The 27295-nt window shown below is 44.9% G+C and overlaps 1 protein-coding gene across 1 annotated transcript in view; it reads right to left on the reverse strand.

Annotated features, from left to right (window-relative positions):
• arfgef3 (ARFGEF family member 3) overlaps nucleotides 1–27295 on the reverse strand; it is a 49189-nt gene that overhangs the window by 2851 nt on the left and 19043 nt on the right. Inside the window, exons 13-34 of the mRNA XM_084020928.1 lie at nucleotides 27181–27293; nucleotides 26376–26591; nucleotides 25258–25368; nucleotides 24346–24496; nucleotides 23900–24214; nucleotides 22718–22851; nucleotides 21913–22058; nucleotides 18197–18376; nucleotides 17931–18072; nucleotides 17605–17727; nucleotides 9131–9234; nucleotides 8711–8855; nucleotides 8491–8619; nucleotides 7999–8175; nucleotides 7161–7275; nucleotides 6728–6830; nucleotides 3821–3952; nucleotides 3586–3716; nucleotides 1900–2118; nucleotides 1577–1748; nucleotides 740–841; nucleotides 108–487 (exon numbers count right to left, since the gene is read on the reverse strand). Of these exons, the coding sequence (XP_083877054.1) occupies nucleotides 108–487; nucleotides 740–841; nucleotides 1577–1748; nucleotides 1900–2118; nucleotides 3586–3716; nucleotides 3821–3952; nucleotides 6728–6830; nucleotides 7161–7275; nucleotides 7999–8175; nucleotides 8491–8619; nucleotides 8711–8855; nucleotides 9131–9234; nucleotides 17605–17727; nucleotides 17931–18072; nucleotides 18197–18376; nucleotides 21913–22058; nucleotides 22718–22851; nucleotides 23900–24214; nucleotides 24346–24496; nucleotides 25258–25368; nucleotides 26376–26591; nucleotides 27181–27293 (3540 nt within the window). The remainder of the gene's footprint in view (nucleotides 1–107; nucleotides 488–739; nucleotides 842–1576; nucleotides 1749–1899; nucleotides 2119–3585; nucleotides 3717–3820; nucleotides 3953–6727; nucleotides 6831–7160; nucleotides 7276–7998; nucleotides 8176–8490; nucleotides 8620–8710; nucleotides 8856–9130; nucleotides 9235–17604; nucleotides 17728–17930; nucleotides 18073–18196; nucleotides 18377–21912; nucleotides 22059–22717; nucleotides 22852–23899; nucleotides 24215–24345; nucleotides 24497–25257; nucleotides 25369–26375; nucleotides 26592–27180; nucleotides 27294–27295) is intronic.

The following is a 27295-nucleotide window of genomic DNA, read 5'->3' on the forward strand; positions in this document are numbered from 1 at the left end:
GGGAAGAGAGAGGAAACGCTGTGTTAACTAAAACTGAGGCCTGTCAAATGTTCTGTCAAAGGTATGACATAGAATGTGTAACCACCACATCACATCTTAAGTCAGACCTGACTCCTGGGCTGGGTGTGGGCGTGTCTCCTGGTGATGTCGTGCTGTCCGCTGCCTGACACCTGTAGCTGCCCTCCTCTGATGGCGTCCCCCTCGCCGACAGCCCGCTTGCCGATGTCGGGGTGGAGGTCTCGGACTGGAAGAGAGGCAGGAAGAAGACGTGATCTCCTCCCACTCCTCCCCTCTGCAGCGCCATCTCCTCCAGCGTACTCTCCTGGTCACGATGCATTTGGATGTAGCTGTTGCACAGATCCATGCACAGCTTGTAGAGGCGTTTGACCAGCCACGCCCAGTCGGCACTGCTCAGAGGCTGAACGCTGAGCGATGGGATGGGGGCTCGCCAGTGATAACGTTTCTCCCGGCCACGAGGGGGGCTGACCTGCCAGGAGAAGATGCAGAGTCAAGTGGATGATTTGATTTTGATGTTTCCATCTTAGTGATTTATCTCAAGGAAACCCTGAGCTCAATAAACTGGAGAAAACTAAATAGGACATAACTAATGGAAAAGACTAGTCCAGGCCACTCTTTTACATTTGCCATGACCTTGGCTTTGACCTTCTTTGATTTATTTATTTACACTCATTATTCCTTATACATGTAGTTTGTGTGTGTGAGTGCGTGTGCTCATCACTTGTGCTGTTTCTTCAAAGATATCTTCGTCCTCTGAGGAAGCAGAGCCAGGGTGAGAAGAGTCAGAGCTCCCCTCCTCTTCCTCATACAGCATCCTCTTCACCTAAATACGACAAAGTGTTTAAATGTCAAACGGAGTTTTGATAATAATAATAATAACTTGTTAGCGGTTATCACAATGTTCCTAGGTGGTTGATGTTAATGTGTGATTGTGATGTCTGTAGTAGGTGGATGCCAACTGGTTGCTAAGGTGTGCAGATTAGGACACAAAACCTAATAACCTAATAAACTTAATGAATTAATCAAGTTTAATTCCAAACATAAACATACCTGCTCTGAACTTAATTATACCAACCAAAAAAATACATAAAAAATCTGGAACTAAACATACAACAACAAAAACAGAAATAGAAACTAAATAATTAAAGATAGCAAAGTAAACTGAAAACTAACATAAAGCTGCTTGAAAGATTTTTTGAGCTGAAGAGCTCCTTATACAGTAAAGCTAACAATATTCACTTCCTTTAGCTCTGTTTTGGTCTCCACCACCTTCTAAGAAATGCATCTCTTTTGAAATGGGGAAATCATCAATTTAGTCTCTACCTTTGTTTGTCTGAGAGCTGAGTAGGTAGCATGAAGTGAATCTGTCTTATTAAGTTAAATATTTATGCTGTAAAACTAAAACAATGAGCTGAAAACTGAAAAGCTCAAGTGAAACGAGTTTCACAAAAATCCTTCGTCAACATAAAATCTATTTGTGCAGCTTTAAAGAAAAAAGTACGATTTTGACATTGAATAAAAACAACTGAGAAACTGAGTTTTGATGATTAGTTTCTACCTGCTGTGCGGTCATGGTGTCAGATTGGCTCAGCGTGGCACACAGCAGGGCCTGGAAGTACAGGTTAAAGCTCATGGCAGACTGACGGTAAAGATTAGCCGCTCCACAAACACCAGACACCTTCATCAGCAGGTACTTCAGACCCGGACGAGTGTCAAAGTCCCGCGCTGTCCTGCAGGAGAAGAGATGCAGAGATAAGTAAGCCGAGGGAAAAGCTGATACACATTACTATTATTATTATTTTACTTCTTGAAACAATTAGGATTTCAGATCCAGAGGACACTGTCATCTGCATATATATCTGACTTTCTTGTTGCAGTAACCTGTAAGAGTCCAGCAGCAGATCCAGGATTATGGCCAAGTTAGTCATGGAAATGTAGCGCAGGAAGCCTGCTGTGGCTCGGCTGGGGTCAGAGGTCACAGGTGTGACTTTTTCGTTTGGGTCGGGCTGCTTGACGAACTCCTCCAGCAGAATGTCATAGAGGTTTTGGAGCAGGACCTGGTGGGACAACAGACTCACCACGATGGTCCGGAACGGGATCCTGCAGGATTCAGAAACCGGGAGTTTTTAAATTAATTAAAAGGACTTCTCTTCCCTTATGTAAGAAATAAACAACGTTCTATTATAACTAGGCTGTGATTTAATGGCTACTGTATTGTGACTTCAGTACAGCATTTTACATATCATTTCTAAAGAACAAAATAGTCAAAAAACTAAAAAAAACTTGAATGACAAAAGACCTCATTACTTGTTGTTGGACAAGTGAAACCAGGCTTATTTGTAACAGATAAGGGAAACACTGGAAGTGGAACTGTGTTTGCGGATGACAATCTTTTTTCTTGACTGTATATAAGTGGAATGCAGAATCTTGTGTAAATCTTGTAGCCATATTTGTTACTTACTGACCTGCATGATTGGTTAAACATTACATATTGACAAAATAAAGGCTCAACAGGACTCATGTGTCATGCAGTGGACAGGAAGCTACGTGTGACACACGACTCAGCTAGGACCGCCCCCTCCTGATTTTTCAACCACAATATGCAGATAAACTACGGGGAACTGTACAATGTGTCATATTGGTATGATTAGAGTGGTGTGAATGTCCACATTAAACACATAACAGGCTGTGTTGTCAGAACATAGAATCCATGCAGAGTCATACTGTACATGCACATCGTCGATAGTGTTCAAACAGACAAGCACCGAAAACAGCCTTACCCAATTTTCCTGAAACCACAGCAGCAGAGAGATAAGCAAAGAAAGTTGGTGAGGGTTAGATTTACATTAATTTGGCTGCATTTCAGTTTCCAATCATGTTTTTTAAAGTATAATCTTTGCAGTCCAGACACCTCCGTCCTATCTGCGTGGGTTACTGTGGTGATGACGTCAGTAACTACATAGCCGCGCTGGTGACGCAGCTTTCCAACGAGCAAGCATTCACCCAAACAAACATGCTGTCAAGTTGCGGTGCAGAACTCCTCCATCGCAGCAGATGAACTCAGCGATGGAGGAGGCTGGCATACATAACAACGTTAGGGGGAAGCAGCAGAAAGTGCCAGCAGAGAATTTATTAGAGTTGGACACGTTTAGTCAGTGGACCACAAAGGCAATACAAAATACAGACTGGAAAAATACACAGAAGGCGAGAGAAGAAGCACAAATGTTTCATCTTGTGTTGAGGGCAGCTGCTGAAATCTTGGCTTTTCAGTAGGAAATAAGCTGGTACCCAAAAGGCAATAAAATAACTTTCACAAAGTAAGAGATTGCATTATCTAATTGGATAATTGGTACTTTCATCTTCACCAAAATGAAAAACAACAAGGTCAGTAACACAACACCAACATGCTTCTTGTCGGTTCGACTTTGGGTTAGAATGGATTTCGAGGTTCAGCGACAGAGGGATGTAGTTTTAGCATCAATGTGATGTTAGTAAATGAAACAATGTCAGTTAATCCATGGCATGTGGAGCCAAACATGCTTCTGTGTGTGCATTAGTGTCGTCCACCTCTTCTGAGTGTGTCCGTTGGACTGCTGGTCCGCTGGAAGCTCGATAATGAGAACGCAGGACTGAGCGTGCTCGAAGCCCTCCTTGTTGTTGGGCGTCTTTGGAGAACACTGGGTGTCCAACATAAAGACCTGGGACACAAAGGGGGTACGTCAGTACCTCTTCACTGTCCCACTCTAAGGCATGGAAATCATCTGTCATGGTCACCATGTGGTGATTAAGTCAAACTGCTGACCTGCTGAGCCATCGCTTTGATCCTCCAGTACTCGGCCTCAGCTGAAGGCGAGTGGGACGGAGCCGCCACCTTCACCTCGCAGGCGTCTCCAGAAAAGCTGTCTGAACCGCTATGAAAGCATGCCAGAAGGTTCTACAGAGAGACACAGAGAGAGACGTCAACATGCACGTCCTCCTGCATCAGTTGGATGCTAATACATGTAATAAACAGAGGGCCTTATTGCTGGGACGACTGGTGGATGATGATGAGGCTCGGTGCAAACCCCTGTTCTCATAGTACATGAATACTGTTATTATTACTGTAACAGTCTCTGCTAGAATGGTGAAAGCTGATGATCCAACACTTAACTGAAAAAAATGCAGATTTACACTTTGATGAACATCAAGTATTATATAGTTAAATACAGTATATATATTATATTATATCGGATGTGACCCGAATGCAGTGATTATAAAAAAAATCAGCTTTTCTATAAACCCAGTGAAAGGTCACGTGTTGCCGTGTCTGAAAGCATAAGCTACATGTTAAGGACTAAGCTTTACTTTAAAGGCTGCCAGATTCCTTCAAACTCCACATTCACTTAGATGAGTAATTTCATTTACACTTTCATTTATTTTAGTACCTATATTCCCCCAGAAAATCCACGCTTGTCCATATCTCCATTTTTCATTGATGCAGCAGCTCTAAGAATTTAAAATACTCTTGACAGGATAACTGATATGGTTTATTAGACACCAAGAAATAAACACAATGAGTCTTTACTCTGAGTATGATCAATGGACATACAGCGCAGAGCAGGGATTAATAGACTTTATAGGTGTTTGAAGAAGGGGGGCTCCCCCTGAATAATAATCTTTAGAAATCCAAAAGTACTTTTGATCTCAAATATTCCAACCAGCTATTGTGGAGCTAACAGTGTATTCATATGACATCTTTCCATCAGAACATCTAAGTTAAACCCACCAAGAATGCATCAAAAAGCAAGAAAAGTAACTAAATGTAATGTCATATACTGTACCTACGCACATACACAACATGAAAACCACTCAAAGTTACAATTCACTATGGAATTGCAGCTGTAGGAGCGTCTGGATGACAGGAGCTCTTTTATAAGCAGCCATAATAAATATGATGTGCCACATAAGCCAAAGTCAGCCATAAGTCAGGCCCAACATGCAACACAGTCACAAAAAACAAACAAAATCACTGCATGTCTGCCAATGTGGATAAGAGCATGTTAAGCTATATGTTAAGATGTTTTTTTAATATCAAACAGAGATGTAATCCGCCCAAACTCCTGACGTATTGTAGAGATAAACACAAACAGAGTTTTTTAATAGAGTTTTGACTCAGTTCTGTGAGATAAATTCCTCCACAAACTGCTTCACCAAGAAGAAGGAATGAAACAAGAGCACCACATTCCTTCTCACTTCTTTTCTTTGGACACTTGTTAAGGACAGCAAAGAAAATCTGTCATTGGCAGTAAGAAGATCATCATCATCATCATCATCATCATCATCATCATCATCATTAACTCTCTCCCTGAAACAACACACACACACACACACACACACACACACACACACACACACACACACACACACACACACACACACACACACACACAGATGTGGCTCTAAGCTGTAAAGCTGCTTAGCTGCAGTCAGCTGCCATAGAACTGAAACACACATAACATCCACCGACACACACACACCGACACACACACACACACACACACACACTCACACACTCTCACACACTCACACACTCTCACACACACACACACACACACACACACTTAGGAGCTGCTGTGGCTGAAATGTGGGTTGGATTGGAGCTGAGGCTGCGCTCTCTAAATCTGTGATCTCTCACGGTACCAAAACAAAGCAGACAGCAACGTCATTAACAAATGAACACTAAGGAGGCGCCGATCCAACCTTTCCAGTCCTGATAACGAGACCATGGCGTTAAATTAAAAAGCCGCACGCCTCACTGTGGACGTGACTGGGATCATTTTATGTGTGAAGCAACATCAGGCCTCACTTAAACATTGCTTTTGTAAAACAAAATGGAACAAACGAATCCATAGAAATCCGTTTACATCAGCAACTTTGTTCAAACAAATCCACAACATTAACAGGAATTAAAATTCAAATGTAACCCTTTTGAGTGCAATGCATTCAATTATATATGTATAATAATTATCTTTCTTATTATAATAATAATGATTATTATTATTATTATTATTATTATTATTATTATTATTATATGGAAAATCAGGTTTGATTTTTTTTCAAAATAATCAATAAAAACCAAACAATTATTTAGGCAAAATGTTGTTTTTATTATGAAGTACGTCAATGTGGAAAAATAGCATTGATGTTGGTTCCGTGATCTTTGTCCCGGTGGCAACTGTAGCTTGTTAAACTTCCAGCTGAAGTCATGAGACATGGATTTGGATTAACCACAGAAAGTATGAACGCTTGAAAGCAGCATTTTCTTTCCAGTTCAAGTTCACCGGAGAGAAAACCAGGTTTGTGCCAACAGCTGTCGGTGTGTGCGATGTTAAATGGGGTTATCAAGCTTAACGTGGAGTGTTGACAGTATTAACGGCAAAGGCTTTCAGATTACTTCTGTCAAAACCAGCAGCTTCAGATTGTGGATGGATTATGTGGTTTACTAAAGTGGACTGTCCAGTTGCGTGTTTCCACGTGTTTTCATTTTCTTATCGGCATATTCCTCCATATTGTCTACATTCCTACAACATATTGTCTACAACAACATTTTATGTCTACACACCTTGGTATCTGCATGCAGTTTGAAGTGTGTGTGTGTGTGTGTGTGTGTGTGTGTGTGTGTGTGTGTGTGTGTGTGTGTGTGTGTGTGTGTGTGTGTGTGTGTGTGTACCTTGACAGGCTCTAACGTAGCAGAGAAAGCGTCCTGCAGAGCACAGCAGGCCAACCTCCACATTTCTTCTGTGAACACTGGACCCACTGTGACCAGAATATACCTGGAGACAGACAGCAGTGGTTAGATTTTTTTTTTTTTAATTCTTTATTGAACATATTATAAAATAAAATAATAATAATAATAATAATAATAATAATAATAATAATAATAATAATAATAATAATAATAACTAAATAAAGCGTATGAGCAGTAAAAAGGAAAGCAAAGAAAAGAAAGAAAAACAAGCAAATGGGATCCTCAGAATCCTAAGTAATAAATACATGACTCAAAATAATATAGTTCATGTTCAAAAGGGATAGGAAGAAGTTAAAAAACAAAATCGGCACTGAGAAAGTGATCCGTGCCAGTGTCAGTATTATTAAGCATTCACCTGATGCAGGAGCAGCCCACTCTGGAAATGGTCTCTGCAGGCTCAGACACACAAGCCACAAGAAGCTTGAAGAGATCCTTCAACATCAGGTTGATCAGAGACTCGTAACCAATATCTGCATTAAGGGAAGGCAGAAGCACACAAACAGTCACACCAACACGTCATCGCCCGTCAGCACACGGGAGAGAGAGATGGAGCGGCCACCGTTTAATCTGAGTAAAGAGGAGGGCAGTGGAATAACAAGGCATCCATCATGCTCTACTTTACTTTAGTGCACAAATACACATTGTACACACGGCAAACAATAACAACATCACATCTGTGAAAATCCACCTTCAGGTCACAACATGTTATGACATGATGCTCGTTTCTGAGGTTAGAAGTGAATGGTCATTTCCTTCTGTAATCGACTAGAATCTACTGAGGAAATGATCATAAAACACTTAGTAAATCCTACTAAAGTGGGCATAATCTGCAGCGTGGAATGACAAATCACAGTTGCATGAACTGAAGGTTTCAAATGAGTTTCACAATTTTGGAGCATTAGGGAGCTTCTGACCTATTAAAAGGAAGGCTTAGCACTGCAAACATCTAGTGCTTGTCTCGATAAGTTAGTCGAAACGGGGGCAATTAGCTTGGGGTTTATATTTATTTTTAACCATTTAGTATTTCAAGAACAATGAGCTCTCTGACGCGTTTCATCATAAACTCTCTGCCGATTGTCGTTCTTTTCACAACAAAACTCTGGTCACACTTCCTGCTGCAGGTGGGCAATGGAACAATTTACGACTTATACTGCCTGCAAAATAGGAAAGCGATGTGAAATTGTGTGTCTCACCGGAGTGTATGAAACTGTTGATGTGCTCCACCACCAGCTCGCAGCACAGGCCGATGGCGTGTTTGAAGTTTGCAGCCGCCACATCCCAGTAGGAATGGTCGCCGTGGCTACGCTGCAGCCACAGTGACATCACAGGCAGCAGCAGCTGGATGACGGAAAAGATGGCGAAGCCCGGACCTGTATGGGAGATGGTCAGACTGTAAGGCACACACGCCTAGCCAGCTTGAAATGCTTGTTTTGGGGACTTTTTCCCTTCAGTCTGGTCTTCAGCAATGTGAGGCACAAGAGGTCACGTGACCGATTTGACCATGGAAGAACATTCCGCTTGAAACCAAAACTCCTTAGTTACCTTGTTGCTGTTTAGGATCACTAAGACTATATACCACATAGTTGTTATACCATAGTTAGATGGTATAAAACCAGCTATGCATCCTACACTGTTCAGCTACGCTTGTGATCAGAGACTCAAATCCACACGTGTCTGTGCGTCACCTGGTACATTGGTGACCTCTCTGAGCAGATTGAAGAGCAGCTCCAGGGTCGGAGGTTGGTGTTGGCGAGGACAGTTCGACACTGCCGCTGTGAGCTGCTCCAGTAACAAAATCCACACCTGGATCAGGCCTGCAGGACAGAGAATACCGCAACAAACAGCTGGCGTTAGAGAGACTCTCAGAGGGGATCAAAAAGTGCAAAGACGAAAGGAACACTTTACCTGTGTCATCGTCAAACTCCTGCAGGACACAGTCCATCCCGTCCTCGGTGCTGATTGAGCGTTCGTGTGATCTCATCGGCAGGCTGGCGAGCCGCGCCCCCAGGAACACCGGCTTGGACTGCATCTTGTAGATCTTTGCCAGGAGCTGTCGACCGAATGCTTCATTAAGTCACAGGAAGAGGAACCAATACCTGCATATCTGCTTCTTCTCTCCGCAGCTACTCAACCAATATTTGGACTTACAATCTCTATAGTACTTTACATTGCTTAATGCTTTATTTTGTCAAGCAAATGTGTCATAAGGGTAATTTATTAGTGCAACATTAAAGGCACAATTAATCTGGAATGTTTAATGTGAAACTCTTGTTTTAAGAATGCAACACCTGACACACCTTTGCTACACTAATGAGAAGTCCCTACCTGCGAACATTTGCGAAGGTAGTCGAGAGCAGGCAGGCAGAGGTCAGTGGAGCTGTAACCCGACGCATGGACACAGTCTCCAATCTCCTTATAGTCCACCTCTCCTACACACACACACACATGACCACACAGAAAGAATACGTCAGTACAAAACAATTGTGAAACTAGAATTAGCACCTAGTGGCTGTACGCCTCAGCCAACCAGACACGTAGCAGTTTACATCCATGTCTGTCCAACATTTCATGACGTCATCATTTAATCCTCTTAGACATTGTGTGAAATTGTCATAACTAGCATATGAATTCTTCAGTTATGAACAAAAATGTGTTACTTGAGGTCACAGTGACCTTTCAGTTCAACCTTGAGTGCAAGGTGGATGTTTGTATCAATGTGAAGAAATTCTCTACAGGCATTCTCTACTTGTTTGTCACAGTGTTCTGCTACTGGTCTAGCAAATGTTCAAGTGTAAAATCGTATCTGAAACTAGAAAATTCCCCCGCCGGGAAATTTTGAGAGGGAGGCAGTGGGCCGCCGCCCGGGGGTAAAAGTTTAAAGTTTAAACGGAGTTTCTAGGTGAAAGTATAGCTGAGTTGAAGACGTTTGACTAAAAAAACTACATTTCCCACTACTAAATCTAGTTTTAGTACATTCCTGTCCACCAATCAGAGCACACCACTCGTGTCTCCATTTTAAAGTTTAAATGGAGTTTCTAGGTGAAAGTATGTCCGAGTAGAAGACGTTTGACCAAAAAAACTACATTTCCTATTACTAAATGTAGTTTTTAGTACATTCCTGTCCACCAATCAGAGCACACCACTCGTGTCTCCATTTTAAAGTTTAAATGGAGTTTCTAGGTGAAAGTATGGACGAGAAGAAGACGTTTGACTAAAAAAACTACATTTCCCACTACTAAATGTAGTTCTTAGTACATTCCTGTCCACCAATCAGAGCACATCACTCGTGTCTCCATTTTAAAGTTTAAATGGAGTTTCTGGGTGAAAGTATGGACGAGAAGAAGACGTTTGACTAAAAAAACTACATTTCCCACTACTAAATGTAGTTTTTAGTACATTCCTGTCCACCAATCAGAGCACACCACTCGTGTCTCCATTTTAAAGTTTAAATGGAGTTTCTAGGTCAAAGTATGTCCGAGTAGAAGACGTTTGACTAAAAAAACTACATTTCCCATTACTAAATGTAGTTTTTAGTACATTCCTGTCCACCAATCAGAGCACACCACTCGTGTCTCCATTTTAAAGTTTAAATGGAGTTTCTGGGTGAAAGCATTGGACGAGAAGAAGACGTTTGACTAAAAAAACTACATTTCCCACTACTAAATGTAGTTCTTAGTACATTCCTGTCCACCAATCAGAGCACACCACTCGTGTCTCCATTTTAAAGTTTAAATGGAGTTTCTAGGTGAAAGTATGGACGAGAAGAAGACGTTTGACTAAAAAAACTACATTTCCCACTACTAAATGTAGTTTTTAGTACATTCCTGTCCACCAATCAGAGCACACCACTCGTGTCTCCATTTTAAAGTTTAAATGGAGTTTCTAGGTGAAAATATGCCCTGAACTCAGCTGTCACTCAAGTACTACCGAGTACTAGCGAGTACTACCGAGTACTACCAAGTACTACCGAGTACTACTGAGTCTCAAGTACTGAGAACTACTAGGTACAATGTATTGTCAAACAGTTGAGTGCTTCGCACTCAACTGTTTCCCAGTACATGTCACTGAACTCAGCTGTCACTCAAGTACTACCGAGTACTACCAAGTACTACCGAGTACTACTGAGTCTCAAGTACTGAGAACTACTAGGTACAATGTATTGTCAAACAGTTGAGTGCTTCGCACTCAACTGTTTCCCAGTACATGTCACTGAACTCAGCTGTCACTCAAGTACTACCGAGTACTACCGAGTACTAGCGAGTACTAGCGAGTAGTACTGAGACTCAAGTACTGAGAACTACTAGGTACAATGTATTGTCAAACAGTTGAGTGCTTCGCACTCAACTGTTTCCCTGTACAGGTCACTGAACTCAGCTGTCACTCAAGTACTACCGAGTACTACCGAGTACTACTGAGACTCAAGTACTGAGAACTACTAGGTACAATGTATTGTAAAACAGTTGAGTGCGAAGCTAATGTTAGCCAATACATGTCACTGAACTCAGCTGTCACTCAAGTACTACCGAGCACTACCGAGTACTACCGAGTACTAGCGAGTACTACTGAGACTCAAGTACTGAGAACTACTAGGTACAGGTCACTGAACTCAGCTGTCACTCAAGTACTACCGAGTACAAGCGAGTACTACCGAGTACTACCAAGTACTACCGAGTACTACTGAGTCTCAAGTACTGAGAACTACTAGGTACAATGTATTGTCAAACAGTTGAGTGCTTCGCACTCAACTGTTTCCCAGTACATGTCACTGAACTCAGCTGTCACTCAAGTACTACCGAGTACTACCAAGTACCACCGAGTACTACCGAGTACTACTGAGTCTCAAGTACTGAGAACTACTAGGTACAATGTATTGTCAAACAGTTGAGTGCTTCGCACTCAACTGTTTCCCAGTACATGTCACTGAACTCAGCTGTCACTCAAGTACTACCGAGTACTACCAAGTACCACCGAGTACTACCGAGTACTACTGAGTCTCAAGTACTGAGAACTACTAGGTACAATGTATTGTCAAACAGTTGAGTGCTTCGCACTCAACTGTTTCCCAGTACATGTCACTGAACTCAGCTGTCACTCAAGTACTACCGAGTACTACCAAGTACTACCGAGTACTACTGAGTCTCAAGTACTGAGAACTACTAGGTACAATGTATTGTCAAACAGTTGAGTGCTTCGCACTCAACTGTTTCCCAGTACATGTCACTGAACTCAGCTGTCACTCAAGTACTACCGAGTACTACCAAGTACCACCGAGTACTACTGAGACTCAAGTACTGAGAACTAGTAGGTACTATGTACTTGCAAACAGTTGAGTGCTTCGCACTCAACTGTTTCCCAGTACATGTCACTGAACTCAGCTGTCACTCAAGTACTACCGAGTACTACCGAGTACTAGCGAGTACTAGCGAGTAGTACTGAGACTCAAGTACTGAGAACTACTAGGTACAATGTATTGTCAAACAGTTGAGTGCTTCGCACTCAACTGTTTCCCTGTACAGGTCACTGAACTCAGCTGTCACTCAAGTACTACCGAGTACTACCGAGTACTACTGAGACTCAAGTACTGAGAACTACTAGGTACAATGTATTGTAAAACAGTTGAGTGCTTCGCACTCAACTGTTAGCCAATACATGTCACTGAACTCAGCTGTCACTCAAGTACTACCGAGCACTACCGAGTACTACCGAGTACTACCGAGTACTAGCGAGTACTACTGAGACTCAAGTACTGAGAACTACTAGGTACAGGTCACTGAACTCAGCTGTCACTCAAGTACTACCGAGTACAAGCGAGTACTACCGAGTACTACCAAGTACTACCGAGTACTACTGAGTCTCAAGTACTGAGAACTACTAGGTACAATGTATTGTCAAACAGTTGAGTGCTTCGCACTCAACTGTTTCCCAGTACATGTCACTGAACTCAGCTGTCACTCAAGTACTACCGAGTACTACCAAGTACCACCGAGTACTACCGAGTACTACTGAGTCTCAAGTACTGAGAACTACTAGGTACAATGTATTGTCAAACAGTTGAGTGCTTCGCACTCAACTGTTTCCCATTACATGTCACTGAACTCAGCTGTCACTCAAGTACTACCGAGCACTACCGAGTACTACCGAGTACTACCGAGTACTAGCGAGTACTACTGAGACTCAAGTACTGAGAACTACTAGGTACAGGTCACTGAACTCAGCTGTCACTCAAGTACTACCGAGTACTCCATTTTAAAGTTTAAATGGAGTTTCTAGGTGAAAGTATGGCTGAGCTGAAGAGGTTTGACTAAAAAAACTACATATCCCACTACTAATGTAGTTTTAGTACATTCCTGTCCTCCAATCAGAGCACACCTGCTGTCAGTTATGAAGATCAGTGCCACACAGTGCTGTCACCATGGCAACGGCCCTTGCTGCGTGTGTATGACTGCTTTGGAGCGTCTCTCTGCCTCTCTCTATCGCTCAATTCCCCCTCTGCGCATGGGTCCGAACAAAAGCATGCCACGCTCACACCGAAACTCCTATCGCCAAAATTTTCGCACCGTTAGCGCCACGAGACTCGGCTGAAGACACTGATGACTTTTATTTTTTCCTAGTGTCAGAAATGTGGACGCTAGGGCGAGTTAGAAATGTTGTTCAGATCAGGTTTCTTTGAAAATCTGCTTCTAAATTAACATTAGAGCGGATGACGAGAAAACCTGACTTGGCCGCGCTTAGAGGTTGCTAGTTCAAATTCTGTAAATCGCACAGACTTTTTGAGCACATTGTGAGAGACAGGACAAGTTTGTCTACAAAATTGGAAAAAATCACGTCTGTAGAGTGAAGATTGTGGCCGGGAGGAGTTTGGAAAGGAAAAAGATCTGAGAAGCCCCCACACTCTAACTGATGATGTCACGCACTCTAGCCCAGAAGGTTCCGCGCAATACACACCCATTATAATCTCACGATTTCTCCCAAAACGATCATGGTCATTGAACAGTGATTGATCAAAAATTATATGAGCTATTGAAACGCGGATTGGCACACCAGCACACAAGACTTGTGTCTACGTTTTAGAGTTTAAATGGAGCTTCTAGGTGAAAGTATGCCTGTGCAGCAGGCGTTTGAAAAGCTACATTTTCTGTTTTGTTTTTTTCGCTCGTCCCATTCATTTCAATGGGGAAATTTCAGTGGTTTTTCGCGACTTACGTCGCGAAAAATTAATATTCTGGACTTCTTTTAAATAGCACACCGATCCCGATCAAGGCGCACGTTTTGATGTAACATTCGCGTAGGTGCTCGTTTTTGTTTGGCAGTTTTAGGGAATCAAAAAAAGGGTAAGAAGAGGAATAATAAGAAGAAACACGCAGGATAACAATAGGTGGCTGTGCTTCGCACAGCCACCTACTGTTTGTCTCTGCAAACAGTAGGTGGCTGTGCTTAGCACTGCCTCCCTAATTAGAGCAGATACCTTGGAAAGCTTTTAAGTAGAAAATCAAAGAACTAGAAAATTCCCCCGCCGGGAAATTTTGAGAGGGAGGCAGTGGGCCGCCGCCCGGGGGTGTGTCTGTAAAAGTTTAAAGTTGAAACGGAGTTTCTAGGTGAAAGAATGACCGAGCAGAAGACGTTTGACTAAAAAAACTACATTTCCCACTACTAAATGTAGTTTTTAGTACATTCCTGTCCACCAATCAGAGCACACCACTCGTGTCTCCATTTTAAAGTTTAAATGGAGTTTCTAGGTGAAAGTATGGACGAGAAGAAGACGTTTGACTAAAAAAACTACATTTCCCACTACTAAATGTAGTTCTTAGTACAGTCCTGTCCACCAATCAGAGCACACCACTCGTGTCTCCATTTTAAAGTTTAAATGGAGTTTCTAGGTGAAAGTATGACCGAGCAAAAGACGTTTGACTAAAAAAACTACATTTCCCACTACTAAATGTAGTTTTTAGTACATTCCTGTCCACCAATCAGAGCACACCACTCGTGTCTCCATTTTAAAGTTTAAATGGAGTTTCTAGGTGAAAATATGCCCTGAACTCAGCTGTCACTCAAGTACTACCGAGTACTAGCGAGTACTACCGAGTACTACCAAGTACTACCGAGTACTACTGAGTCTCAAGTACTGAGAACTACAAGGTACAATGTATTGTCAAACAGTTGAGTGCTTCGCACTCAACTGTTTCCCTGTACAGGTCACTGAACTCAGCTGTCACTCAAGTAGTACCGAGTACTAGCGAGTACTAGCGAGTACTACCGAGTACTACCAAGTACTACCGAGTACTACTGAGTCTCAAGTACTGAGAACTACTAGGTACAATGTATTGTCAAACAGTTGAGTGCTTCGCACTCAACTGTTTCCCAGTACATGTCATTGAACTCAGCTGTCACTCAAGTACTACCGAGTACTACCAAGTACTACCGAGTACTACTGAGTCTCAAGTACTGAGAACTACTAGGTACAATGTATTGTCAAACAGTTGAGTGCTTCGCACTCAACTGTTTCCCAGTACATGTCATTGAACTCAGCTGTCACTCAAGTACTACCGAGTACTACCAAGTACTACCGAGTACTACTGAGTCTCAAGTACTGAGAACTACAAGGTACAATGTATTGTCAAACAGTTGAGTGCTTCGCACTCAACTGTTTCCCTGTACAGGTCACTGAACTCAGCTGTCACTCAAGTAGTACCGAGTACTAGCGAGTACTAGCGAGTACTACCGAGTACTACCGAGTACTACCAAGTACTACCGAGTACTACTGAGTCTCAAGTACTGAGAACTAGTAGGTACAATGTATTGTCAAACAGTTGAGTGCTTCGCACTCAACTGTTTCCCTGTACAGGTCACTGAACTCAGCTGTCACTCAAGTACTACCGAGTACTACCGAGTACTACTGAGTACTACTGAGACTCAAGTACTGAGAACTACTAGGTACAATGTATTGTCAAACAGTTGAGTGCTTCGCACTCAACTGTTTCCCTGTACAGGTCACTGAACTCAGCTGTCACTCAAGTACTACCGAGTACTAGCGAGTACTAGCGAGTACTACCGAGTACTACCAAGTACTACCGAGTACTACTGAGTCTCAAGTACTGAGAACTACTAGGTACAATGTATTATCAAACAGTTGAGTGCTTCGCACTCAACTGTTTCCCTGTACAGGTCACTGAACTCAGCTGTCACTCAAGTAGTACCGAGTACTACCAAGTACTACCGAGTACTACTGAGTCTCAAGTACTGAGAACTACTAGGTACAATGTATTGTCAAACAGTTGAGTGCTTCGCACTCAACTGTTTCCCTGTACAGGTCACTGAACTCAGCTGTCACTCAAGTACTACCGAGTACTACCGAGTACTACCGAGTACTACTGAGACTCAAGTACTGAGAACTACTAGGTACAATGTACTTGCAAACAGTTGAGTGCTCCGCACTCAACTGTATGCCAGTACTTGTGTCTAATTTTAAAGTTTAAATGGAGTTTCTCGGTGAAAGAATGGCTGAGCTGAAATTGTTTGACTAAAAAAACTACATATCCCACTACTAATGTAGTTTTAGTACATTCCTGTCCTCCAATCAGAGCACACCTGCTGTCAGTTATGAAGATCAGTGCCACACAGTGCTGTCACCATGGCAACGGCCCTTGCTGCGTGTGTATGACTGCTTTGGAGCGTCTCTCTGCTTCTCTCTATCGCTCAATTCCCCCTCTGCACATGGGTCCGAACAAAAGCATGCCACGCTCACACCGAAACTCCTATCGCCAAAATTTTCGCACCGTTAGCGCCACGAGACTCGGCTGAAGACACTGATGACTTTTATTTTTTCCTAGTGTCAGAAATGTGGACGCTAGGGCGAGTTAGAAATGCTGTTCATATCAGGTTTCTTTGAAAATCTGCTTCTAAATTAACATTAGAGCGGATGACGAGAAAACCTGACTTGGCCGCGCTTAGAGGTTGCTAGTTCAAATTCTGTAAATCGCACAGACTTTTTGAGCACATTGTGAGCGACAGGACAAGTTTGTCTACAAAATTGGAAAATATCACGTCTGTAGAGTGAAGATTGTGGCCGGGAGGAGTTTGGAAAGGAAAAAGATCTGAGAAGCCCCCACACTCTAAGCGATGATGTCACGCACTCTAGCCCATAAGGTTCCGCGCAATACACACCCATTATAAACTCATAATTTCTCCCAAAATGATCATGGTCATTGAACAGTGATTGATCAGAAACTATATGACCTATTGAAACGCGGATTGGCACACCAGGACACAAGACTTGTGTCTACGTTTTAGAGTTTAAATGGAGTTCTTAGGTGAAAGTATGACTGAGCAGCAGGCGTTTGAAAAGCTACCTTTTCTGCTTTTTTTTTTTCGCTCGTCCCATTCATTCCTATGGGATTTTTTGAGGTGGTTTTTCGCGACTTACGTCGCGAAAAATTAATATTCTGGACTTCTTTTAAGTAGCACACCGATCCCGATCAAGGCGCACGTTTTGATGTAACATTCCCCTAGGTGCTCGTTTTTGTTCGGTAGGAGTAGCGAATCAAAAAAACGGGAGGAGGAATAATAATAAGAAGAAAAAACACGCAGGAGAACAATAGGTGGCTGTGCTTCGCACAGCCACCTACTGTTTGTACCTACAAACAGTAGGTGGCTGTGCTTAGCACTGCCTCCCTAATTAACACACACACATACATCTCCTAAATGCCTGTAGATGCATATCATGGCCGCCTCACAAATCAAACATATCGTTTCCTGCTCGATTCCAGCAGAAGTAAAAGTAAGCATGTGCGGGTGAGACAAACCTAATCCTTTGACGAATTTCATGAGACACATGATGTAGTCAGTGGCGGCATTGGCAAACACTTGGATGTTGTCTGTGCTGATGAAAGCCTCGAAGACATCAAACACTGGAGCCTGCGACTTCCCTGGAGGAGCGAACGCAAGGGAGGGAGGGATGAAAGGGAGGGGGGGAAGAAAGAGGAAAGGGAGGGGAAAAAGAAGAGGGGAGGAAAAAGGAGATGAAGAAATATACTGTATGTATTGTAATTTCCAGATATTTTTCAACGTTACATTTCTATTTACTGTTATTCTGAGAGCAAAGTTCAGGTAGTTTTTCAATAAAACGAACCCATGGAGTATTCTCCCAGCAGGTAGTCTTTAGTGTCGGTCTTGCTGCTATGGACGGTCCTCAGAGCGCTGAACAGAGGCCTCCATCCCGACAGGATCTGAGGAGAACACATCTCCACCAGCTCGCCTATTGATGTGATGACCTGCAGGGAGACACACAGGGAAACATCTCCTCAACTCTGTGGCGAAATAAAAAGGCGCTACATCCGATACTTCGGATCGAGGGATTCATTGATTGGTGTTAAACGCGCTGAGATATGCCTCTACCTGGTCCTGGACGTCCTCGTCACACAGCTCCAGCTGCATGATGTGCTCGAAGGGCCTGAACAGTGCCTCGTTGAAGTGGAAGTGTGGGAGCTCCGCCCAGCTCGTCAGCACCTCCGTCAGGACATCATGGATGAAGGAAACGGCCTTCTGGGATACATGGCGCTCTTTGTGACATGCTGCCTGTGGGAAGGAGACACTTTTACTGGTTAAGCCGTAAGCTTTAACTACATCCTTTAAATAGTCGATACTGACATACAACTACTGTACTGAGCATATTCTTAATAATAATTGTTTTTTATATGTGATTATATAAGAAGGGTCTCCCAAGGCAAACAGGTCCTAGGTGACAGGTCAGACTAAGAGCGGTTACAAAGCCCCCTATGAAGAAGAAACACACAAGGATGTTTATGTCGCCCGGACTGGCGTCACCGGGGCCCCACCCTGGAGCCAGGCCCGGGGTTGGGGCTCGCAGGTGAGCGCCTGGTGGCCGGGTCTGTGCCCACGGGACCCGGCCGGGCGCAGCCCGAAGGAGCGACGTGGGCCCGCCCTCCTGTAGGCCCACCACCCGCAGGAGGGTTCAGAAGGGGCCGGTGCGGTGCGACTTGGGTGGCTGTCCTGGGCGGGTGCCCCGGCGACCCAATCCCCGGAAGGTGACAATAGCCATGGGGACATGGAATGTCACCTCACTGGGGGGGAAAGAGCCTGAGCTAGTGCGGGAGGTAGAGCGCTACCGGCTAGAGGTAGTCGGGCTCACCTCCACGCACAGTCTGGGCTCTGGAACCCAACTCCTTGAGAGAGGCTGGACTCTCTTCTACTCCGCAGTTGCCCGCAGTGAAAGGCGCCGAGCTGGTGTGGGCTTGCTTATAGCCCCCCAGCTCAGCCGCCATGTGTTGGAGTTTTCCCCAGTGAACGAGAGGGTTGTTTCCCTGCGCCTTCGGGTCGGGGATAGGTCTCTCACTGTTGTTTCGGCCTACGGGCCAAACAGCAGTGCAGAGTACCCGGCCTTCTTGGAGTCCTTGGGAGGGGTACTTGAGAGTGCTCCAACCGGGGACTCCATTGTTCTACTGGGGGACTTCAACACTCACGTGGGTAACGACAGTGTTACCTGGAGGGGCGTGATTGGGAGTAACGGCCTCCCCGATCTGAACCTGAGTGGGGTTCTGTTAATGGACTTCTGTGCTAGTCACAGTTTGTCCATAACGAACACCATGTTCAAGCATAAGGATGTCCATCAGTGCACGTAGCACCAGGACACCCTAGGCCGGAGGTCAATGATCGACTTTGTGGTTGTGTCATCTGACCTCCGGCCGTATGTCTTGGACACTCAGGCGAAGAGAGGGGCTGAGCTGTCAACTGATCACCACCTGGTGGTGAGTTGGATCCGCTGGCAGGGGAGGAAGCTGGACAGACTTGGCAGACCTAAACGTGTTGTGAGGGTCTGCTGGGAACGTCTGGTGGAACCCTCTGTCAGGGAGGTCTTCAACTCCCACCTCCGGGAGAGCTTTGACCAGATCCCGAGGGAAGCTGGGGACGTTGAGTCTGAATGGACCTTGTTCTCCGCTTCCATTGTGGACGCGGCTGTTCGAAGCTGTGGCCGTAAGGTCTCTGGTGCCTGTCGTGGTGGCAATCCCTGAACCCGGTGGTGGACACTGGAAGTAAGGGATGCTGTCAAGCTGAAGAAGGAGTCCTAACAAACCTGGTTGGCTCGGGGGACTCCTGAGGCAGCTGACAGGTACCGGCAGGCCAAGCGTGCTGCAGCGCGGGCGGTCGCTAAAGCAAAGGTTCGGGTCTGGGAAGACTTCGGGGAGGCCATGGAGGAGGACTATCGGTCGGCCTCGAGGAAATTCTGGCAAATCATCCGGCGCCTTAGGAAGGGGAAGCAGCCCTCCACCAACACTGTTTACGGTGGAGGTGGGGAGCTGCTGACTTCGACTGGGGATATCGTCGGGCGGTGGAAGGAATACTTCGAGGATCTCCTCAATCCCACTGACACATCTTCCATTGAGGAAGCAGAGGCTGGAGACTCGAAGGTTCATCCACCCATCACCCGGGCCGAAGTCACCGGGGTAGTTAAGAAGCTCCCCGGTGGCAAGGCACCGGGGGTGGATGAGATCCGCCCTGAGTACCTCAAGTCTCTGGATGTTGTGGGGCTGTCTTGGTTGACACGTCTCTGCAACATCGCGTGGCAGTCGGGGACAGTGCCTCTGGACTGGCAGACCGGGGTGGTGGTCCCTCTATTCAAAAAGGGGGACCGGAGGGTGTGTTCCAACTATCGGGGGATCACACTTCTCAGCCTCCCTGGGAAAGTCTATTCCAGGGTACTGGAGAGGAGAATTCGGCCGATAGTCGAACCTCGGATTCAGGAGGAACAATGCAGTTTTCGTCCTGGCCGTGGAACACTGGACCAGCTCTATACCTTCCGCAGGGTGCTCGAGGGTTCATGGGAGTTTGCCCAACCAGATGTGTTTTGTGGACTTGGAGAAGGCATTCGACCGTGTCTCTCGTGGCATTCTGTGGGAGGTACTTCGGGAGTACGGGGTCGGAGGCCCTCTGCTAAGGGCTGTTCGGTCCCTGTATGACCGGAGCAGGAGCTTGGTTCGCATTGGCGGCAGTAAGTCAGACCTGTTCCAGGTGCATGTTGGACTCCGGCAGGGCTGCCCTTTGTCACCGGTTCTGTTCATTATTTTTATGGACAGGATTTCTAGGCGCAGCCGTGGGCCGGGGGGGATCTGGTTCGGGAGCGACTGGATTTCATCCCTGCTCTTTGCGGACGATGTGGTCTTGTTGGCTCCTTCGAGCCAGGACCTCCAGCATGTCCTGGGGCGGTTTGCAGCCGAGTGTGAAGCAGCCGGGATGAGGATTAGCACCTCCAAATCTGAGGCCATGGTTCTCGACCGGAAAAAGGTGGCTTTCTCCCTCCAGGTCGGGGGGGAGTTCCTTCCTCAAGTGGAGGAGTTTAAGTATCTTGGGGTCTTGTTCACGAGTGAGGGAAGGATGGAACGTGAGATTGACAGGCGGATCGGTGCAGCGGCTGCAGTAATGCGGTTGTTGTATCGGTCCGTCGTGGTGAAGAGAGAGCTGAGCCGAAAGGCGAAGCTCTCGATTTACCGGTCAATCTAGGTTCCTACCCTCACCTATGGTCATGAACTTTGGGTCGTGACCGAAAGAATAATATCCCGGATACAAGTGGCCGAAATGAGCTTCCTCCGCAGGGTGGCGGGGCGCTCCCTTAGAGATAGGGTGAGGAGCTCCGTCACACGGGAGGAGCTCGGAGTAGAGGCGCTGCTCCTCCACATCGAGAGGAGCCAGTTGAGGTGGCTCGGGCATCTGTATCGGATGCCCCCTGGACGCCTCCCTCGGGAGGTGTTCCAGGCATGCCCCACCGGGAGGAGACCCCGAGGAAGACCCAGGACACGCTGGAGTGACTATGTCACCCGGCTGGCCTGGGAACGCCTTGGGGTCCTCCCGGAGGAGCTAGGGAAAGTGTCCGGGGAGAGGGAAGTCTGGGCGTCCCTGCTCAGGCAGCTGCCTCCGCGACCCGGTCCCGGATAAGCGGAAGAAAATGGATGGATATATAAGAAGAGCAGCTGCTGCTACTTGAGTTAAATCTTTTCTGCACAGTCAGCAGTAATATGACTACTGATGAACCCTGTGTACATGGTAGCCTGTTGGAGTAACCCTCCCTCTGCTGTTAAACAGAGGCTGGAGTTGCCTACCTCCACCAGATGTGGGGCCACCACGCTCCAGGCCCTCATCATGTGGAGCAGAGGGCGGTTCTTGTTCCTGACGATCCTCAGCATGCCCTCGCCCAGACGGAAGAGATGGAGAGCACTGCGTCGGTCCAGCGTCGACTTGGCCTCTCCTAAAGACACACAGAGGGGACTCCTAAAGACTCTGATTGGGTTTTATTCATCTAATAACTATTTCCTAACTGTGTGCCAATGTTAGCAGTTACCCAAATGGGAATGGGAATCTGAATGGAAGTTATTAGTAAGTGCAAACTGTCTGCAAAGAACAGAAAGATGACTTTAATTTTCACTTCTTGCTTCTAGGTTCATCACTGTACGTTTATTCTTCATCAAACTCAATGGTCACTTTAACAGAAGCATATGCATGCAATTCATTAGCTCATTATACATGCTTTTAACATATGACCTCATGTAACCCCTCAACTCTATCTTCATCCTACTGTTCTCTTCAACCAACAGAACCATCACTGGGTTGATTTACTAATTAATGTGTAACAAACTGCTTGACAACTTTACATCATCGCTTGTTCAAAGATGCTCCATAACAAAGATGGCACATTTTCTGAAGGCATGTGACTTGTGAAAAAATGGGTCCAATGTTTACTTTGCAGACTATGGAGCAAAATAATTGGTCATAATCTGTGTTAATCTTTTAAAAAGACCTGCACTAGTCTCCTAAAGGGGCGTGGCGTGGCAGTTTTTCTGAAGGGTCTCTGACTTATGTTGTCATACAACTGTATCAATGTGTGTGTGTGTGTGTGTGCGTGTGTACCTGGCATCGCCAGTGAATAGTCTCCAGTCTCAGTGATGGAGTCGAACAGCTGAGACTGAGACGCCTTCCTGAGCTGCTGCAGGAAGCCGACCAGACCAACCAGGTTCAGCTTGGTAGCTGCTTCCTCAAACAGCCTGGAACGCACAAAGTGTTTCATTACATCCATGTGGTCTAGTGTGTCTACAGTATAGATAGAGACATAAAATCACCCCAAATCCCAGATTTTAAATGGCTGTTGTAAAGTGAAAGGGAAGTGAAGACATTCCCTTTTGAAGAAAACGTGAAAACACAATGAGTAAATATCCATAATACAGAGGAACAATGTTTAAGGCAGAAATGGAGTGGTGTTGCCCTTTAAGCTCACTGGTTTTACTATGTTTTGGCACAAATTTCAGCTTGTAAATGTGTTCAGTCCATCTGTTGCAAAAGATCAGAGGGAGCTTCTTTTTTTTTTTTTTTCGCTCCTAAAAGCAGCCTAGATAACTGGTTACATAAGAGATGATCCATGAAATAAACTGTTTTTTCCCACTTTTGCACCTCTTCAATAAGTGCAGAACTTTTGTCACGCACACTCATCCACACACGTTTGGATTTCTATACTTTTGACTACTCTAACCTTAATGTAGACCTAATAGTAAAGGTTATCCCAAAGTTTAATTTTAAACACATCAGATAGCTCTATGCTGCTGCTGCCGTGTTGTGGTGATCCACCATCACAGCACCTCCTGCTGAGCACCAAAAAAACATGTCAATATCATGCTGGCTGCTAGTTTAACAAGATGATAACAAATGAATCTCTTCCACCTGAATTACAAACTGAACTGAGGGAGCTGCTAGTTTTCACACACTAAACATCCTTTTGTTGAGATGCTTATTTGTATAGCAGCATTCATACACAGGGCAATTCAAAGGGATTTCCAGAGGTAGATAAATGCATTCATAGCAAAGACATTAACATTTTAAATAAGCATACAATTAAAATAGAATAAGATGTATTGAGACAGACTGGTGGGTTTGGGGGTAAATGTAACTGTGTTTTTTGTGCCTTCGCATTTTTAACGTTTTAAAAAATATATTATATGGAAATACTTTAATTTCCTACTCATCATTCATATGTGTGTATGTGTCATTCACATATGACTACAGAGATAAATCTATGATATATTGACATCAGCTCCCTACCTGTCAGCCTGTGTCGACAGCGTACACACAGCCTTGGCAGCGCTGGTCCCAGTCATCAGGCTGCCGCTCTTCAGGTCCAGACCTCGGCCTCTGCTGCTCTCCCTCAGCAGCTCCTGGATGGACAGAGGCTGGATGACCGGCTGGCTCAGACCCAGCTCCGAGGCCTCCGTGCTGGGCTCGCAACTCAGCTCCATCCCCAGGTCCACGCCGCCGACTCCCAGCTGGCTCTGCTGGGTGATGGTGGTCAAAGAGGACGGATGTGAGGACCCGTCGCTGAAGTGGGTGTGCTCTAATGAGCTGATGTATTCAGTCACCCTGAAAGACAAAGAGTGAGGGGCAGACAGAGAAAATGATGGGGTAATGGAGGTGGAACGAAAAAAGTTGAATACAAGTAAGAATTACGTGAATGCAAACATTTTGTGCACCACATCTCCGTTGGTGTGTACCTGAAGACATGTGGCCAGCAGTCGTGGTTGTGGCTACCCATCTCCAGTCCTACGTTCAGGATGGCATCCATACACAGCACATGAGCCGTGTGGAGCCGAACTCCATGAGGACGACCAATCTGCTCGAGACGCTGTTCCACGCGCTGCTTCACTGGAAACATAACCAATATGGCGTACTCGTATGGGAGCAGAGGATGAAGCTCAACCACAGCAAAAATATTCAACATTCACAAACTTCATATCATGTTATCTACCTTAAGTATGCTGCATACAACATACAGTAATCGCTGATCATTAATAATGTCTCACACACACACACACACACACACACACACACACACACACACACACACACACACACACACACACACTAAATGAAGGTTAAGCAGGCATTAATCATATTGATGCATATTATTACAAACTCTAGTTTACTTCAATATTGCTATGAGATAAAGACGAGAGAAGACCTGAGAGTGTAATTTCACACAGCTTCCACTAGATGTCACTAAAGATCTATTTCTCATTCATAGCACCTTTTAAGGAATTCTGGATCAGTCTCTGCAAGGATTAATGGTATCATGTAAACTTTTTTCAATAAACAGGTTAACATTGAAAGTGTAGTTTTACTTGGCTTAAAAATGAGGAAACTAGAATTATTGCTTCCCCAAAAATGGCATCACTCAATTTAACCTATTAGACAATTATCAAACTAGGATGTGAATTCTTAAGTTACAACCAAAAACGTGTTGTTGTGAGGTCAGAGTGACCTTGACCTTTGACCTCCAAAATATAATCAGCTCAGCCTTGAGTCCAGGTCGACATTTGTGCCCAAATAAAGAAATTCCCTCCAGGTATTTTGTCTGATGTGTGCATGCATCGGCCACTAGTTGGTCTCGCGCCTCCTCTCAGTACCTTGTGTGATGGCGTCACCCATCTCTCCCACCTCCTTCTCCTCCTTCTCCTCCTGCACACATGAGGCTGCAGCCATTTGGGCTAAAGCTGAGGCACAGTTGGCAGCCACACCTAAAAGACACACAAACACACACACACACACAGTGTGTAAAGACGAGCTATTGAGTTTTATTCCTTCTCTCCTCCTAAAAACAACATCACTGCACAGTAAAAACATAACCTTTAAGACATTTCACAGGTTTATACGCAGTACGTCTGGGCCAGCCAAATACTTAAAATTTGGCTGGCAGTAAAAAAAAGGGGACCATCCCTCCCCAAACACACGGTTCTATTACTACAGTTGAGGTCACATGTCATGTCTTCATTCAAATTCTTTGTGCTGATCATTTCAAACAGGTTTCATGCCCGGTTGGTGATGTTGTAAATACGGATTTCCCCTGCAGTTAACAGTCTGTATGGAAACCCTGTGTTAACCTTCAGTGGAGCTGCTGAGTGTCCAACAGGTTCAGTTTGTTACTGTCATTTGTGAAAGTGTTGAATTGGATTAATGTGAAGCAGGATGAAGCTGAGAAGCAAAACCTTCCCAGGATGAATACATTATGAAACTAATGTAAACCACAGATATAGTATATGTTAGCATTTCTGCTCCATGTTTGAAAATCGGAGGTTGACCACAAATATCCTCTCTGCCACGTAACGGCAGCACACAGCCATAATGTTCTGTCTGCCACCATCCATCCAACCCAGTTGATTATTTAAGCAACAGTCAGCATGCTGAAATGTTAATTTCATTTTTGTTTAATACAATATTCATCCATACTAAGCTCTTTAGCCAGCTGCCACAAGCAAATTCCCCATGAGATGTCCTCCATTACTTTTCATAAAGCTATTATCTTGTCTTATTCATCTTATTTTATCTCTTTGTACCTTTTTCTATCATAATTTGTATTTCGGTATGGAGGGGTTTGTGTAGAGGTTGTGCTATAAGCTGCACTGACCAATCAAAACCAACAGGAAGGTGAGGGAGAGGAGGAGGAGGAGGAGGAGGAGGAGGAGGAGGAGGAGGAGGAAGGAGGAAGGAGAAACAGAGGATTCCCCTGATGAGACGTTTCACCCACCCAAAGCGCAGCTGAGCGCAGCAGCTTTGCGTAGGCCGTCTAAACTCAGGCAAATGGTGTCCCTCTCCCTCTGGCTCTGCTCTTTGACTCCCTCGGCTCCCAGGATGAACGCGAGGCCCTTGGAGCTGCCGGCCATGCGGCCCGTCAGCGGCGTGGACAGCACATCAATCAGGTTCTTCCACACGCCAGTGAGGATGAAGCGGGAGAACACAGCGCCTGAAAAACACACAGATGCTCAACTAAGTGGTGTCAAAGAGGAGGGAGACAATGGAAACAACAGGATGGTGTATATGATGGGGAAAAAAACACTTTATTGTAGTAGTGTTTCCAAGCACCAGAGTCCCTTTAGGAGCAAACATATATATGTAACTCATCAGATATGACTCAGTGGCGGTTACCATGGCAATCCTGGTCAATTCTTTGTCCTCCGGGGAAATGCCAAAGGAGCGCAGGTGGTCCTTACTCATATTCCCCATCTCTCTCTCTCTGCATCCTCCTGCTCTTTTCTTCCCATCACCCTTCTTGTTTTTCTTTCCCCCTCATCGTTTTCTTGCTGTTCAGCCTCTTTTCTTTCTCAGTGCAGTTACACCAAGATAGAATCAGTGACCTAACAGTGGTTTTGTTTGTATTTTCTTCAATGCTTTAATAATTTCAAAATCACGTTCCCTAATTGACCTTTTTGTTCTTTCTTGTTTTAAAGTGAAATGATTTGATTTCAGAGACACGCTGGAGCATAACTACAGTGAAATTAAAATGAAACTAAATCAATTTCTCCCGTCATATTTCTGGGGTTTTGGCTACTGACCTGCCATCACAGTGTCACTGCCCGCCTTGTCACAGCTGAGTGGTGATTTGTTGGACGCTCTCCTGATCAGCTGACCTCCAATCGCACTGCTGCCCAGACCGTCGATATCTGAGAG

Source organism: Eutrigla gurnardus, assembly GCF_963514095.1.
Source record: "Eutrigla gurnardus genome assembly, chromosome: 11".
Taxonomy (NCBI): Eukaryota; Metazoa; Chordata; class Actinopteri; order Perciformes; family Triglidae; genus Eutrigla; species Eutrigla gurnardus.